This window comes from Corvus moneduloides, chromosome 12, assembly GCF_009650955.1.
Source record: "Corvus moneduloides isolate bCorMon1 chromosome 12, bCorMon1.pri, whole genome shotgun sequence".
NCBI classification, from domain to species: domain Eukaryota; kingdom Metazoa; phylum Chordata; class Aves; order Passeriformes; family Corvidae; genus Corvus; species Corvus moneduloides.
The window spans coordinates 9,423,387-9,441,729 of NC_045487.1; the positions used below are offsets into that span (position 1 = coordinate 9,423,387).

The window sequence follows — 18,343 nt, forward strand, 5'->3', positions numbered from 1 at the left end:
GTGAGTGAATCCGCTAGAACATATGGTCAAAGCATCCTTTAACTGCTGACAGCTCCTGATGCATAACATTTCACCTTTGCTCACTGTTCCACCCTTCAGCTTTTAAACTACTGCTCAGTCTGGATCTTTATTTTGTTCATAACACACATTTCTCAGAGTAGATTTCCATTCTCTTTCAACACATTTCAGGTTCTGCCTTATCACCTCAACATCTCACTGCAGGACTGCTTTTTACTGCTGCCTCATACTGCTTGACAATACAGATCTAATAATCAGAATGCTAAAAAAGGAGGAGTTTGAACACAACTTTACTAAACAATTTATACTAGTATAGTTTTTCAGAATGCCTCTTATCAGCAGGATTGTTCTGAGAGTTCCAGGTACAGTGTAGGTTACAGTCCTTGGCCTTACTGGGCACACTGCAAGGTGCAACATTTCTCTCTGTACACAGGAGACAACGAAAACAACTTGGATTTGAGATGCACATCTCAAGTTTGAGCTGCTCTGCTCCACCCTACACCAGACTCCAGCATTCAGTACTGTCTGTGCTTCTGCAGACCTCCAATGGCAGGATGCTGCCTTAATTAACACTGATCTGTTAATGATTAAGTTTTAAATAGACAGAAATAAAAAGTATAGTCCTTCTCCAATCCTTTCTTATTCAGTCACTACTTTGATGCTCCAGAAATTAAGCTGAAGCTACAGTAAAAAAAGCTGCCTGCAAAGATGTACAAGTCTTCTAGCCAAGATCAGAATAATCTGAGCTTCTCAGCAAGAGAATTTATCAGCTAGAGAGTTATCACAGAACTATTAAAATGAATGAATGCTAATGGCCGAGAGTTCTAAGTGGAATGTGTCTGACAAAGCAGACTTACTGCTTTATATACACAAACTGCTTAGGGGATTTCTAGTTATGATTTATAGTAAATGCACATACTGGACTTTCTAATCTCCAGCTTTATGTAATGGAGATGCGATGAGTAACAAAATGTAAGAGGATTAGTAGAAGGTCATCCTGATTTGCTGAATACAGCTGAACAATATATTAAAAATGGTTAAAAACAGGTGTACATGTTAGAAATCTCATCACTGGAGAAAGCCATGAAATCCAAGGTAAACTCCCTCCTAAACTGCAAACCACAAAAGATTAAATTTGAGATCAACAGTATTACAACAGTTTTAAACCTAAAACTTGACAGCAGCAATAGGTAAACCACTACATTAGGAACACTTTTCAAAACGGGGTGGAAATTAATTAGGCCTCATCAAATAACCAGACTGAGTCTAACTTTGAGTAGCTTTTCTTTCAAGTGGGGAAGAAATTTTATCAGATGAGTGTGCAGCAGAGCCCAGTATGAATGATGGATATGTGAAAGGACAGAAATGACCAGCTGCCTGTTTCCTGTCACTTCAGCTGCCTTGTTTACATCTATTTGCAGCCCTAAACATTCCACTGTCTATCCAGGGAAATGTTAATCTGAGGTGCTGGCCAGAGGGCTGACTTGCTGAAAGATGTTAGAGGAAAAAAGGTCCACCACACTAGGGGGTCGAAAAAGTAGAGGGGACAAATAAAAGTGCATGAAGCTGCTTTTACTTACTTGGGTTCCAACCCAAGTTTCTGAGATTGTGCAGCCTGACTACTCCAAAAACCTAAGCAGAAAGGAGAAGTTTTCCAGAATACCTCTGAAGTAGTAGTATACAGTAGTATTTTGAAATTGTTATGTTTCAAATATTTTTTTAATATAATTTGAATTTCATATCCATGTGTCCTCATGCATTTTGATCCCTTGTTTCAAGTGAATTAGAAGGTGTTTCCTGTAGAAATCGAGGATGGGAAGAGGGGAAACAAAACATAAAAGCAAATTCAAGGTGGAGATTAGAAAAGTCTAAGGATATCAACAAGGTCCTGCTGAAAAACAAGATAATGAAGTCACACAAACTTCAGTATGGGGGGGAAAAAAGGAAAGAAGTGCCCTTTGTGCAGACACACAGGGGCAGGATCTGCCTTTCTATTGCGTAGCCTGTGTTCAATCACGGTCTGAACAGAGCCCAGGTAAAGGGCAAAGGAATACAACAGAATTTAAAAAGATTCTCCATCTGGTGATTGGCAAACACCTTGGACTTTGCAGGGAAACTGAAAATGTATTACACTTTCCAGGAGATGCTGGATCAAGACTAATCCAGATGGTCTTGGCTTGAGCACTGATAGATGTAGCAGCTTTGTAGTTCTGTACTATGTAGTGGTTTAGGAGGGCTTCTTGGTGTGTTTTTAAGAAAACACCTGAATGTTGGCTGAAGAGGTAGTGAAGAGTCACTTCTAGGGGTCTTACTTAAATTAATTTATGTAACTATTATCCAGACTGCCACATCTGGAGGTGGGGTGGGGGTTTCCAAGTTTCATGGTGGGTTTCTTGTTGGGATTTTGTGAATTCTAGATCATATTCTGTCAAACTACACAGTAATTCTGGGATTAACTTTGTCATGGGGTAGCACTTCCATACTACACTGAAATTTTGTAAAATATTTCTTGAAATATTTTATTTTCTTGGCAAAGAAATATCTACTATTTTAATTTTGAAACAGTGTACATTACTTAAAAGCAAGAAGGTAATTTATGCTCTCAGAGTTTTTTGTTTATTTTAAGACTACTGATTTAAATATTTAAGGCCAGTAATCCAGAGATGATTTAAAGAATTTTCAGTTGACTTTGCCTTAGTGTTTTGTTTTGAGAGGTTTATTTGCCTTAATTGGTAACCCTCAAACCCCTATTTTCCAACTAAGTAGAGCTTTCAGTTTTGATGTATTAGCTGGGAGAACATATTGTATCAACACTCATTTTATGTATGTAATTATGTTTGGAGTTTTTTCTTTAATTGCTATAACATTATTGTAGAGTAGCCTATTTGCTATTTGTGCCTGGCTCTATTTGTACAGAAACTAAAATTCAATTATACATGAAAGAGAAATTTTAGAATTATTTTTTAAACCAGAGTATTATGTTAGATAAATTATTGAAAAAAGTGTTCTTGTCTAAACATGCTTCTTTTTCCCTCCTAAAGCTGATTAAGCAGAGGAAGTATTCACTCACATTGAGAGAACTGAGCAGCTTTGCTTCTTGTCACTGTGCCTTTCCAGACTTTTGGAACAGCAGGTTCATTTCAACATCTGATTTGTATTTGCAGATTGGAAATGCAAGCAAGCCCCAAACCCAGCCCCCAGGAAATCATCGCACAGTGGCAGCATGGGAGGGAAAGGCAGGAACCTGCTCCCAAACCCAGTGCTGCTGCCAAGGGCAAGTTCAGCATTTAAATCCATGTTCAGTTTTCCATATATGAAGTGTGTTGTTTAAGCAGCAGCTATCAGAACCTCTTTAATTTTCTATAACAATCATTTTTAAAAAGAAGTTAATTAAGCTGTGGCCATTTGACTCCCATGTTCATTGTACTCTAAACCATCAGCAAGTGGCCACGCTCTCCATGGGGCTCCGACAGCTTCTCCTGTGATCCCACGGCTTTGTCAGCACAGAAACAAGGCAGTACTTTCAGTGTGAAGCAAAGGAAATAGTATTGAAAAGCAACAAATAGTTGTGATATAGAGAAAAAACTGACTTTCTTTTTACTGCGCATCCATTTTAATTTCTGATCAATTATAAACAAACTGCCAAGATGCTCATAAATGCTAAACACTTCTGCTTACACTGTGAACAGTCTAACTACAGTATTTAGTTATATTTTATCTGTTTCTACTTTTTTTTTGGGGGGGTGTGGAGAGAAGAAGGATGAGCAAAAGTTAGGTTCTAACCTGACACTTCTTGAAAAAAAAGGATTTCTTTCTCACTCCTCTATATAGAAGTATAAAATGCTATTTTTTGCTGCATGCTGTTTCATAAAGCTCTGCTTTTCTCCCCTCAGCAAGTCCTTGACATAATCAGTCTCTTCCTTCCTTTCTAAATAAACTTAAGTTGATTGATAAACAGTGTTTCTAAAAAGAGAGCTTTGTTTAATTAAGGTGGCCATTGAACTGAAAGCACAACTAGATTGGTTTCTCTCATTTTCTTCTTACTATGCCACGTCTTTAAAGGCATTTCTTACTAAATTTTATTACTACTGTCTGGAGGTAACAATAGCAAAGCTCCATTTATGAAAGGAGCTGGGACAGACACAGATATTTAACAGATGGCCTACACTTAAGCCTTTATTCTACTGCTGATGCAATTAAGTAATTAACAGGGATGGTTAAAAAAAACCCCAAACCACAACATTTAAGGCTACTTTAGAAAAGAGACACTGGTACGATTCCCTCCATCAAAACCAAACACATTTTACACAACCTTTAAGGCCAGGCCTTCTAGTCTTCCAGTCTTTATTAGCACAACATGTTCTTTAAATTGCTTTGCATCTACACCTTAAATACTCCAATGTTTAGGATCTGATATTTTTCTTTTTTCACTTGGTGGGAAAATTTTATGAATAACTATTTAATTAATAACTAAATAAAAATTGTCCAAATATTTAAAGTACAGTCTTTTATAGTCTGGCCTTTAGCATTAGAATATCCTTGTTCTGTTTATGTTAAGTGAATTTCTCAAAAAGGTAGCCAGAGTGGAAAAAGCAAACAGCCACTGTGAGCAGAAGTGCTAAATGATGACAGGTTATCTATAGAATGTCTGTGAGGAGGCCAAGACAGTGCCAAAATGCATGTGATAGATTATCAAAGCACCAGCCTGCTCTTCAAAACTGGGACAACTCCAAGAAACAAGCCTCCAAACTACATCTATGCAATTTAGATACCTTACGATGATTTTCACTGAAACATACCAATGAGACAATCAGAAAAGGCTTCAAATTACTTTCTTGAATATAAGGTGTCAATGTGTAGGAGTTGATCCTCAAGCCTTGTTTTACGACAAAACCAAAATCTGTGGGCAAATTAGACTAAAATGCTGGAATTGTATAACTACAAATTAACAGCTGATATAATTAGTTTTAAACAAGTTGTTGCTTCGGACACAAAAATATGACTCCATTCTGATTATAAAAATTTTCTTCTGTGAAGAGCAGTGTGTTCTAAACAAAACAACCCTCCCACACCAACTTTGTAGTTCAATGCAGATTATACCCCAGTATTGCAGTATTATATCCACTTACCATCATCTAGTGTAATGTCTTGTAGTCCTATAGTTTGAAAATTCAATTCCCGGTCTTCAGGTTCTGGTTTGATGTGCACAGCTGCCCCCTCGGGTGCAAAAGGAGACGAGTCACACACGGGGTGGGGCCCCAGGGGTGACACCGTGCCCAGGGCTCCCAGCGCGGGGCTGGCGGCCTGCGGTGAGTGCTGCCCCGAGCGGCTCCCGGGCGGCGGCGACGGGGCGGGTCCTGAGCTCGGAGATTGGTAAGGCAGAGGCTGGAGCTGGGGAGAAGAGGGGCCGGAAAGCGGCGAGTGGCACAGCGGGTGGGAAGCTGTCGGGGATGGGGATGAAGCGGACGCTGGATTTGGAGAGTGGTACGGGACCTGCTGCAGCTGGGGAGAAGCCTGGCCGAGGGAGCGGCTCATTGCAGAGGGCATGGAGCCCTGCCCGGTGCCCGGGCAGTGGTATCCCAGCGATGGCAGGTGAGCAGACGACTGTCCTGAATGAGCTGCATGTGCCAGTGGGTGTCCTGCTGGACTTGATGCTGACACAGAACCTGGATTTGAAGAATGGAACTGCATTGGTGGTAGAGCTTGGCAGCTAAGATTTATCAAATGAGGTACAGCCGTGTCTTGAGGAAACGAAATCGGATCAAATCCTTGGCTGGAGGCAGAGTTCATAGGAAGACCAGGCTGTCCATTGTACACATCGTTAGACTGCATAGGCTGGTAAGAAGGCCTCACAGGAGGTGCTGATGTTACCTGAAAAGACTGAACCACAGCAGGAGGCAAAACATGACACTCTTCACTTGGACTGAGGTTTCTACCCTGCATATGTGGCAGGTGTGGCACTGCTGAGGTCACCATGGCCGTGTAGGGTGGCTGAACGGGACACACGAGGCTCCTGGGTGACGTAGACAGCAAACCGTCATGGGGGTGTCCTTGCTCTGGTGAAGGCAGCTGGGTTCGCATCGAGTGCAGGCCCTGGACGCTGCCTGCGTGCGGCAGGGCCAAAGATGGAACAGCAGACAAATCCACCTCATCTCTGTGCTCTTGCTTCATTATAACTAGAAAAAGTAAAACAGTTGTACAATTCCAGCCCATCCATACCCTTTGACAAATACACACCAACTGCTGCTTAACAACCCAAATAGCACTGTTCGTGCCATCATTTCCCTTCTGCTCTGCTTTCACCTTCTTTGATTTTATGCCTGCTACATCAACCCTGCAAAGCCAGAACAACTCTCCCAGCAGGTATTCAAGGGCAAGTATCTTCCCTTCCAGCACAGCATCCAAACCAATGTATGTTTTTAATGACATTTGCAACCCAGCCAGAAAAAGTTCAGTTCATCTAAATGATGTTCTCATCACCAGAGGGGGGAGATGCTGCTGGGCTCCACTGAAAACAGGCAGATGTGGGTTCAGTATCACGCACTAGGAAAAGGTGAAGGAAATTTTTAGCAGGCTTCAGGCTTACCTCAGCCTCTGATCACAATGACAGCTGAACTTTGCCAACTTGCACACTAGTTTGAGTAGTGCACCTTGTTTTAATTACAGCAGCCCTTTAAGCAGGTCCCCCAATTTCAGTGATGGCAACAACTGTTCTTTTAACAGAGTTACAAATTGACACACTTTCAGTTACAGGTTTATTTTTTTTAAGTACGAGTAGTAGAAAAATGGTAACACTTACATGCTCATTTACTACTTTATAAAATACAGTTAACTAAATATTACAGTCAAATGAACTGTAATACATATAGAGTTTTTTAAGTGCCTGTGTAATAACAGCTGCAGTTACAATTAAACTTGCTTCTTATTTAAGTAGCAACTGTCATTACTTCATTCCACCATTTAAATAATTTAAATAGAGATATTTCAAACAAAAATACAGTTTAAGATGTGCAACTATCTTAGGAGCTGATATTCTTGAAAAACAGTTGACAAATACCACAGAAATCTGATAACACAGTTAATGTGCACTTAGTGTACCAGACACCTCGGTAACACTGCCTAAATTTAAAAAGTGGGTAATTTTAAAGCCCAACAAGTGAGCACGGCTTATTTTAAATTGTGTTAACTAATGGAAGTTGGCTTTGCCAGCATATACATAAGTTTTAAGAAGTTTATTTTAATATCTGTATCCGACTTTAAAAACTCCTTCAGATAACTGACTTCAAGTGCTCCAAGCAGCACCAAAGGGTCCCCACCATCACTGGTACCTTGGGAATCCTGACTGCTCCAAATGGGCATGCAGCTCTTAAATAAAGCAAGGGGCAGGAAAGGAGCAGGCATTGCACACCTCGTGTAAGCTCTTCCTCACACCAAAGGCTGTTTTAACTACATCGGCAGTTAACATATCCTGTTATTACTTCTGGGTAAGTTACAAACTGATTTGTCTCAGTAAGCTGCAATGTGTCCAGAGAGGGGGAAAAATATTTTGACCTTCCTTGTATCTAAACCTGGGTGTTTTTTTTCTTTTTTTGACATTTGAGAATGGAAAAAAATGCATAAATCTGTTCTTCTATGATCTCACTATCCTCTGTGTCATCACCAGGGTTATTTAAAGAGCAGCTTCTGAGATTCATCATCATTGTCAAAGAAAAGTAGAATGCAAAAATTATTCTGTAGAAAGTGTAATGAAGAAATAACTGGCTGTAGTCACAGAACTGGAGCTTATTGCTCTAAATTTCAGCTTTTTAATTAGACAAGCTTTAGTAACTGTTTTACAAACAGTTCCAAGCTAATCTTATGTACCTGTCAAAGGGACAAGACTGTCTGGAGTATTTTTGTATGTACACTTTAAAAACCAAAATAAAATGCCACTTTTGTATTTTTCATTTGATACCTGGTGTGTAAGTAAAACGTTGAGATTGGCTTTTTTTCCTCTTGCCATTGCAGAGATAAAACTGCACCTGAACTGCAGCTGTGATGGTTTTGTTATGGTATGGAGGAACTTCAAGTATGATGTTTGCCTATAGGAAAGTTGAAAAAAAAAAGTTTTACACATTAAATGCAAATGAAACTATTAATCACAGAAAAACTAAAACACCTACTGTAAAACTAAAGCACCCTAATATTTTGAAATTGGCAAACTTCAAGTTTATGCACATTACACAGTAAAACAGTACTATAAGCAAACTTTTATTTGGAGAATTTTATCTTCTTTTAAACACAAGTGCTCTGAAGATAATGCTTTCATTAAATAGACTTATCATCTAAAGGACGCTTTGCTTATCTGAGAGCACAATAAAACCCTCTAGCAGTTAAAGAATTGCATTTTGGCTCATTAAGCTTTCAAAAAAAATTTTAGTTCACTGAAAATAATTTGTCACATTAGAAAAATTATCTTGTTTTTTTTTTTAAATTTTCAAGTTCTTTTTTCATTACTTTTACAACAAGCATGCTATTTCCAATTCCTTCAAAGCATCATCTTAATGGCTACTTTATAGTGTTAAGCCAATTAGAAGTCTCCAATTGTCTGAATTAGTCAGTGATCTATTACTTTAATAAACAAAGTCTAAATTTCAGAACAACAATGAAAATGTCTATTATCACATTTTTTAAAAAATAAGCTTTCTAAAGTAAGAAAAATTGTTTCTCACCCCTTGACACTTTTCCCTAATTATTTTCCCTTCTACCTCCCACTGAGGTCGTCCATCTGTTGAGAGAAATTTACAAATAATTCAAACAAAAATAATTTTCTTAACACCTTAATAATTCATCTTAAAAATACTTAAATACTTAATATAAAACTGGATTTATTTTCAGTCATGAAGAGGCTGTTAAACTTACAGACACACACTGTAAACAAAGAACAGAGATGCTATTGGAGTTTCAACACTGTAGCATTATCAGTTGCCTGTTGTGCAGGGCTCTGCATTGGAACCCAGTGTGCTCATCCCATACAGGCAGACCGAGCTCCAGAGGAGACTGTGTGTGCTGTAAAGTGCACACAGGGATTGTCCCCTCATGTTTCTGAAAATGCTTCTGAAGAGTGGTTAAACTACTGCTGCCACTTGTGGTTATTCAAACAAACCCGCTGATGACTTGGAGGCTGAGTCAGCATGCGAGAGATAACCCAGGCCACACCTTCCTGCCCAGCCCCACGGGCCATGCACTGCCCGCAGCCTCCCTGCCCCAAACCCAGGGAGCCCGTGGGTCAAATGCTGGGCAAGGTGGCTGTGCTGAGAGGGGGGAATCACCTGGGCAGCCTCCCTGTGCTCTGATCTGGCATAACCCACACCCTGAACGGAGCACTTGGCTCTCTGTGCCACTGGGGGTTGTTACAGGTAACCAGGGAACTACAGCAGCAGCTGTGCTTCTTCCAAACGTATTCCGTTTGTGTGGCAAAACACATTATTACATAACATATGGTATTTGCTAATAAAAATAACACAACTCTTATTTACATATGTAAGGAAATAATAAGAGGTAGAAGAATTGGACTCGGTTTGCAAATTTTTATTTTTAATAATTTCTTTTGCTACTGTTTCCCTGAAAGTTCAAATCAGACACTTAAATCACAACAATGATAATTTAAGAAGTTCAGATTTTATGTTTTATTATTATCTAACTAGCATTTACTTCATTAGCTGAGGAGTCAGTTCCTATGCATTGATTATACCAGATGTAACATGGCATCAATGCCAAACAGTACATTTCAATTAGTTCCCATGTTCACTTTTCATTTTTTTATAATAAGAAGGAGAAAATACATGGTATGATCCGTCAACAGCATCTTTCAAATACACACAATTCCAAGTTAGTTACCCTCTAACTGTCTTCCTGAATCAGAAGTAGTACTTCATTAATAATTGCCAACCAGCACATAGATCAGTGCCCAAATGAACTTTCCAATTACTACTCCAGACTTTTTTTTTTTCCCTTTTAAAACATCCTTACTTCTTACAATCAAACTCAGGTACTGAGCTTGGTTTGAAAAAAAAAAAACCAGCAAGACAGTATTTACCTTGTCCTTTTTCGAAAAATATAATTTTGGATTCTGGAAGAAAATTGGATCCTGTCACCACCATTTCATGGCCTCCATTTACTGAGCAGCTGTTGATGCTGTACTTCTCAATCTGAGGAAGTTCTTGAGCAGATCGCTGAGCTTTAGAAATATTAAGGGAATAATTGTTATTCACAATTTTAATCTCTAGAAGTTCAGCTGTTCACTAGGTAAATGTATAGAGATAAGTCATGGTACAAGCTCTTGTCAATGAAAGGGTTTTACCTTTAGAATGAATATTTTCACTGAGATGTGTCAGCTGCCTCTGCTCATACACAGACACTGCTGAAGCTGCTGTGTGACTGCACTGTGAGGTTAAAGCCCAAAATGTTTTTTCTCTACACCTCCAAGCTGCCACTTGGCAAGTACCATCTTTATTTAAAGATACAGTAATTTTTGGCAACTGAGCTCTTTACACACAATGCTTTTTGCACACTTGTTTTATACAATTCTGGCAATAAATATTGTCAGAATGACACTACTACTGACACATGCAGAAAACGTAAGTATAAATGATGTATAGTTAGAGCAATCTTACAGCATTCAACAGGTATGGAAGCAGTCTGCAGAGATAAGACTTTTCCACTGGGCTGTGGGATGTGAACACGGAACACAAGGCGCACTCTGGTGTTCTTTCTTCCAATATCTGTCTCTCCTTTCCGGAGCTCTATGTCTGAATTGCGCAGTTTCAAAATACCAGCACAATCGATACTGGAGATAGGAGAGGATGGACAGATGGATCACAAGAGAAATGGAAGAAAATCAATCAAGCTATTGCCAAAGTACACTCTGTAAGCCTTTCTTTGGTTAAAGAATTAAGCTGTTCTATTTTTCCCCCACATTATGGCATTTCAAGTGTTATTTTAAATGTCTGAGATTAAAAGAACTCTTAGTGTGAAAACAGCAGCAAGTACTAGTGAAACATTTTGTCTTGTAAATGTCCAGCTGCTGCTTTTTTGAACCTTTAAAAGATTATTTGTTATTGCACATTGTTTAACCTCTGAAGTGAGTTATTTAACATAATAAACATCATTTACAAGGAGCAAGAGACCAATATTTAGTTCTGGTTTAGGAAGGACTAGAGAACAATAAACTGTACCCATCAAGTCCCAGCTGCTGTTCCACACAGTGGTCAATTACTCATAAAAGACACAACCTCAATCAAATAACACATACGCACGGAGCTTCCCTGCCTCTCTGCTCCTTTGCTTCTGGCTGTCCACACACTGGCTTGCTTTAAGAGGTGTGTCTCTTCATCATGATCCAGATTTGTGGAAAATACACTAATTTTACAAGATTTTTCTTTCACCTTTGCACAAACAAAGAAAATAAAAACTGAATGGCTAACTCATGCTGTGATGTACCTGGCTGACATATTATTTTCAGGAAGAAGTGGAATTTCCAAAACTTTGGTGCTGGCAATGATGATCTCCTGGCTGGCGGTGGCGACAGTCTTGCCAGTGATGCGGTGCACCTGGTAGAAGGCGTGGGGCCGCAGGTAGCGATCGTCGGCTGTGCCAATGAACATCTGCAGGTTCACTGGCTTCTCGCTGTAGCCCAGCAGCTGAGGGAAGGGCACACGGAATAGGAACAGATTAGCTGCCTCCTACTGCGTCTGTGTGCGCACAGTACAAACACACAGCTAGGCCAAAGAGTTAAGAGTCAGTAGTACTTAATCACAAATTTCTTCATACTCTTCAGCAAGCAGGAAAGTGAGTACAGGTATCTGTACCCAAACACAAGTAGTGGCAACAATTACTGGAACAAATGGATACCAAAATATCATTATTATTTTTGAATCTCCCAAAGAGAATTTTTCTATCTACAGAATTTCTACATCAAAACTATGCTATGCTTATGTCTGTTTCTGGGATTGTTTTTAATCAAAGCCAAATTACCAATTTTACTAAGATGCAACTAGATTCTAGAAATACTAAAATATTTTAGTTTTTCTACTGTGAAACGGAATAGCAACTTTTATTAAACTTAAGAAGTTTTGTGAATGCAAATGTATCAAGTTAGGACAAGAAGATTCAGTTTATACATAGAAAATCAAGCGTGGTTTATTTTTGGCAAAGAAAATACTTTAAACTCCCAAATTTTGCAAATGTTAATTTACACATATTTCCTTTTCTCAAACACAAATCTAACCACCAATGCACTCAAGTTGTCATAAAACCACCTGTTGCTTGAGCTAACTGCAGCAATTCTGGCACAACATGCTGGAACAGCAGAAAAAAAAAAATTGAATCTAAAAGAGAAAGCCCGTTTTACGATAGTATGTGGGTAATATTATCCAGAAGATTTAAGGAAACAAATGTAATCAACAGTAACATCAAAGTCTCCTTTAAGCACTGCTATTATAAGTCTGAAGCCTAGCGAGTATTTCTTACAAATCCATTTTCCTTCACCTTCCTGAAATTGGCAGATTGACGCAGGCTGCAAGTTATATAATTGCTAAACTGCGTTGGAGCAAATTTACGTTTCATTGACTTTGACATCAACTTATGTTCAAGCGGGAGGGAGGGCCAGACAGTCATTCTTTAAACATGGTTTTGTCATGTCAATATTTTTGTCTCTAGGGAGAGTTATTTGGTCACACAACAATATTATCCAAGCTCTTTACAGAACTAACGCTTAAAAACCAAGCAAAACATGTCAATTTAACCTACTTAGAAGAGTAATTTAAGCCAGTAGTCAGCAGCACAAAAGCCCAAAGCACACCCACACCCAGCAGTCAGAAGCTCCACTGCTGGTGCATCACTCCTGGCAGGGAGTTTTATGGACCAAATGAACTCCTGGTTTCTATATTCAAGCTACAGCTATGGCAGCACCTACCAGTCCTGTCACTTTCATTAGAACTTTCTCAATCAGGAATAGAAATTTAGGTTCTGACAGAAGTCTGGAAAGTCTTTGTTTTGTCAAATATGTAACATCTTTTTGTTCTTGCTGGAGTTCTCAGTACAGAAAAAGCTAAGTCCAGCTACAAAACACCCAGACCAACCCAAAATATCCCTTCAGCCTCTGAGTGGAGACAGTCTAGATTGTCAAAGTTGCTTCCCATGTAAATGAATGTGATAAACAAGTATTCAGAAATGTTACAGTAAAGAACCTCCTGTGACAATCAGTGTACTGACAGGTTTCTCTCCCTTCATCTGTCAGAAGTCAGCTATAAACTACAGGAACACTACTGGACCACAAGGAACTTTCCTCTGAATGTTGTGATGACAGTGGAGCATAGGGACTGTTACATCAATTAAGTATATACACATGCATAAGTTCCTTTTATACTTTATGCAGGAATTCAGTTTCCCAAAGTTTCTTTTCGTTAAACACCAAATGAATATTTGAATATTTTTTATTAGTCTGAATTATTTTAGGAGTTTAAAGAAAATTAGGACATGTATTAGTTTAGCATTACAGCAGCCATCTTGTCACAAGTTTTCAACACTGTGACTCCACCATCCATTTTCCTCAGAGTTAAAATTAAATCTTAACACAATGGAATCCAGCCTAAATGTGACGTTAGTTAAATGTGTTCACTCTAATACTGGGAATTATAAAAATTACAAGCCAGACCTATTCAAAAATTTGACTGCCTTCCAAATGTGGTCACTGTGACAAAGCTAATTTCCAATTAAGGCTAATCTTCCCCATCCCGAACAATGGACATGTACACAGCAGTTCTAGAGATACTGGTGATATCAGAGATAAGGAGGGGTGGGGAGATACTTGTAAAACTAAGCTGGTCTGTCTACAGTCCATGAAGACCATCTTCTACAAAAGCCTACACAGAGTAAGAGCTCAACTTCGGGAAGTAAAACATCCCTCATGCAGCAGTCACGCTGGTATTGCCCAGGAAACTCTATGGCCATATACACTGGCAAGGTAGCAGAGACTTAAAAAATATGTATTTGGTATTGCAGACAATTTATTGCTTTTACTCAAGGTTAAAATAAAAAGAGAAAATCCCCTCACAATGTAAAGGTATGAATATAACCAATGTGTGCAATACCCGTGGCAATTAAGTAAGCCAGGGAGTAGGAAAGAGAATAACCCCATGTCCCCCAGCACAGAGTGTAATTCAGGGCCTGACTGCACTAATGGGGCCTCATTAAAAGGAAACATCCCAGCCTTAAGCAAGCAATGGACAGGCTGCAGTGTCCCCGTGCCCAGTCCACAGCTAAAGCCAGCAAGCTCAATAGACTGTGCATGCTAACGAGACAGCCTGATGTGCTAGTGAAACTCAGGCAGCTGGAGAGATGGTGGATAGGAAAAAACCCAACTTTTATTATAAGAATCTGTGCTTTAGAATTAACATTTCGCCCTTAAATCTTGTGTAATAAGCGAGCTGACAACTCCAGGCATGCAAACAGATTCTGCAGAAGTACAGTCCAAAATTTACGGTGTCTGTAATTAAAGATAAGACTCTGTGGGGGCCAGTGAGTCAAAGTTTCAGTAGAAAATGATCCCGTATCTTGTGGAGAGGATGGCTGCACATTCCCTGAAGCCTCTGTTACAAAATCACTCAAAGGCCCCAGTGAAACCAACACACTGTGCACAGCACCACTGAAGTAGAGACAGCCCATGTGACACCATCCTCGAGAACAGGGGACAATGCTGGGTTACTGTTAATCCACCTCAAGCACCCCCACCATATCTGCAGGTACAGTCAGCACTCTGCCGAAGAGCATCAAAATATTCCGAAGTCCATTCTGTGGCTAGTCCTGGTGAGAGCAAGTCTTGGCTGTCACTCCCTACACAAAACAGAGTAAGCAAAGCAAAACTTTCTGCCCACCATACTTGGTCCCCACCAGAGACTGAATTATCACAGAACCTGCATCGCCTTCCGTCTCCAAGGAATGCTGTCATCTCTCCTCCAAAGGAAAGACAGTGTTTGGATTCTGACTTGCCATTATTGATGCAATACCTACCTTGAAACTAATGCAGGAGCCTTACTATCCCAAATCGACTTCAAATCAGGAAAAATGACTTATTTAGGCATTTAAAATACATTTCTTTTAAATACAGTTTTGTTCTCATTCAAAAAAAAATTTGATTGTTCCTAATTTCATTGACAGCAGGATGATACTTTCTTACCACCTTGTCTGCTTTAGGCACAGTTCTGTAGGTTGAACAGCCCAAATACTTAAGTCAGTAAAAAAACCCAACCTGCTAATTGTTTTTTCAACTAAAATAAGCACTTAATTAACTTGAAAGAAAAAATACTATATTTTGTTCAAATACATAATGAAGCCATTGTATCTGAACCTTTAGTTCACCTTAGTAAAGAATATACACAAATAAGAACATAGTGTCTTTATACAGACCATAGGTATTTAAATAAACAGCATTTTACAGCCTACTGGCAAGTGCTGAGAATCAGCACCACGAAGAAGTATTACAGTAAGGCACTACAGTATCAATGTGCCCAAGATTCAGTCATGGAGGAGGAGGAACAGTAACCTGAACTACTGATTTAGCCCTAGGTAGGCTTTCAGGTACACCCTTCAGCACTTATTCCATTAATGTGCAATCCTGGAGCTGCTCACTATAAACAAAAAATTGCTAATTTTACTTTAAAAAAAGATACACCACTTTCCCAGGAGCAGCAAACAGTGTGCTGCAGACAAGCAGTAAGTTACTGCACTGTGTCACTACTGACCTCTAGAAACCCTCCCCTGTAACAGAATCCTGATACACCACCCACTGCTCTGCCGAGGAAACTCAGCCAAGTTGTTTTTGTGTTTCTATATCGTTTCCATAGCAAAGGTCAGTGCCTGCGTAAGTTAAACTAAAGCTGGAAGGCTAAAGACTGAAGGTCACTACAGGATAAGCCACAAGGGCTTCACGCCAAAGCATTTCCAGCCGTATTACTACACTGCACACAGGAAACCCCTGCATGGCACTGTGAGTTCAGAGCTTTTACCAAGCAACTACAAAAGCAGGCAGTTAATGAGAAAAGTTTTGTATCATCAAGGAGTTGTATTTTATGTGACAAACACTCCTATGTTCTTAATGCACACATGGAAAATCCTTTAAAAACGTGTCATGCTAGAGACTCTGTGGATTAATTGGATCACCAAAGACAGCACTATTTAAACTTGGAATTTTGTGGCAGTGGTGAGAACCTTTCCTTACTGAGGAAAACAAAGAGGTCACTTTAATTAAGAGGCATTAACCTGGAAAAAACAAGTTAGCATTTTTCCAGATTACATGCAGATTATATTTGGGCCATAGATGTCTCACATATCATTGGTTCCATGCTCTGATCTAAAGAAAACCTTGCAAATTGAAAAGCTTGTGAGAAGACTCTTTTAGCCTCTAATAATTAAAATTTTTACCTCCTCAACCCATTTCTTTTTAAATGAAGAAGATTCTGTCCATGTTTTCCATTTATCGTTGCAGGCCAAGTCTTATCAATCCCTATTCAAGTGTAAAAGTGTCATTTCTTAAGACATGCAACAAGACTTGGGAAAAATATCCAATAGAAAATATACACTTCACAGTAACCAGGTACTTACAGACAACACTAGTATACTTGGAAAGAGTCTGGTTTTTTGAACAAAAGTATCCAAAACCCCAAATACCTAATAGTGTCACTGAACCCAGAAATAATGTCAGCATTGATACCAACAACATTCAGATGGTGTTAAAACCTAATTGATTGTATTTTTAAAGCATTTTTCCTGCAAAACTTCCAATCATTTATTAGGAAATTGCCATGCTTCATCAAAGATTCATTGGGGCTTAATACTCATGTTTTATCTTTTATGTGCCTTTTTTTGCTTGCTAATTGAAGACAAAGATTTGATCAACACTTCAGTGCTCCTTTGCCTTTGCGCAATTAATTCACTGCTTATGGCATTACTGGATTGGTGAAGTAGGCTGATTAGAAAGAAAGCTTTTACATACAATTAGGCCTCCCTAAAAATAGGGTATAGTCTTGAAATACAAGGCAAGTTTGGCATAGTCAACTCCCTGAAGTTAATCTATCTTCACCAAATGCACCAGTATCTAGATAAAAATTCTCAGTTCAAACGTGAACATGGAAGGAAACTCAGCTGTGTAAAGAACCACAAGCATTTACTAAGCATTTACTTCAGATGGAGATTTCCAATGCTTTTCAACACTTTGATATGAAAAGCATGTTGCAACTATTTATTTCCTCCTTGATAGACGCACAGCAGCTGGATGCATTTCAGTGACTTCTGTATTCCTTAGAACATCCTCCAAAGTGACAAGGTAAGGAGGGCAAAAGAGAAGAACACAGGCCCCATTCTAGAGGGTGAAAAGAGCAAGCTGTTCTCTTGAATCAGGTACTTTTTCCTTTTACTTTGGAAGGCTGAGCAAAATATGGTATAGTTCACCATGAAACCTAAACGATCCTAAAGGAAAAGAACCTTCACCACTTAAATTTCAGTCCACTTCAAAAGTAAAATACAATTCTTTTAAAAACTTAAAGAAAAAACTGAACCATCTTAATGATCCTTCTAAATGTTTTATCCTTTGAGAAAGGAGAAATGTGACCCACAAACCTAGAATCTTTTGGACAGTGATATCAGAGAGGCACCAGTGCATGGCTTTGAACAACTGAACTTTTTTTTTCTACAGACATTTCTCCACAAGAATTTCCCTTATGAGTGGTGTGCAGTGACTTTCCTAAAGAACTGTGAGAATTGCTGGGTTTAAAAGCTGCAGGGCTATCTGCCAAGCTGAACAGCACATCTATCAACCATGACTTGGGATGACAAGGATCCAAGGGCATGAAGATGAACGTAATTCGAAACAAAAGACACAATGACTAACAGCAGGGGTACAATTTATTGTGAATTTATCAACAGTTGTGTTTTGAAAAACTTGAAGCAAACCATGGGCATGAAACAAAGAAACCAGAGCTCAGGGAAGCTATTGAAAGTCAGACTGACCACAGTCATCCCTTGCAGCCCTGCAGAGGTGAAGAGAGTGCTGGCCTGTAATTTCCAATGGACTGCTTGAAAGAGACTGCAGAAACTGATGGAAGAAAACTCCATTCAGATCTGTTATGCAATATCCCAATCACTGGCTCAGAAAGTCTTCACAGCACATTGGAATTTTTTTTATAATTTCATTCTGACTCCGCAGAGTTTATAACGTTACAAAAAGTTAAATATGTTAAACCAAAATACCTGTTTCAACCCCTTCCTGAAGTGCAGTACTATTTTCTGT

General features: G+C 39.1%; 1 protein-coding gene across 2 annotated transcripts in view; it reads right to left on the reverse strand.

Moving 5' to 3' along the window:
- NFATC3 (nuclear factor of activated T cells 3) overlaps positions 1-18,343 on the reverse strand; it is a 66,120-nt gene that overhangs the window by 16,004 nt on the left and 31,773 nt on the right. For both annotated transcript variants that reach the window (XM_032121482.1, XM_032121481.1), the window contains exons 4-9: positions 11,500-11,699; positions 10,674-10,846; positions 10,097-10,237; positions 8,730-8,785; positions 7,973-8,099; positions 5,148-6,194 (exon numbers count right to left, since the gene is read on the reverse strand). In XM_032121482.1, coding sequence (XP_031977373.1) covers positions 5,148-6,194; positions 7,973-8,099; positions 8,730-8,785; positions 10,097-10,237; positions 10,674-10,846; positions 11,500-11,699 — 1,744 coding nt within the window. The remainder of the gene's footprint in view (positions 1-5,147; positions 6,195-7,972; positions 8,100-8,729; positions 8,786-10,096; positions 10,238-10,673; positions 10,847-11,499; positions 11,700-18,343) is intronic.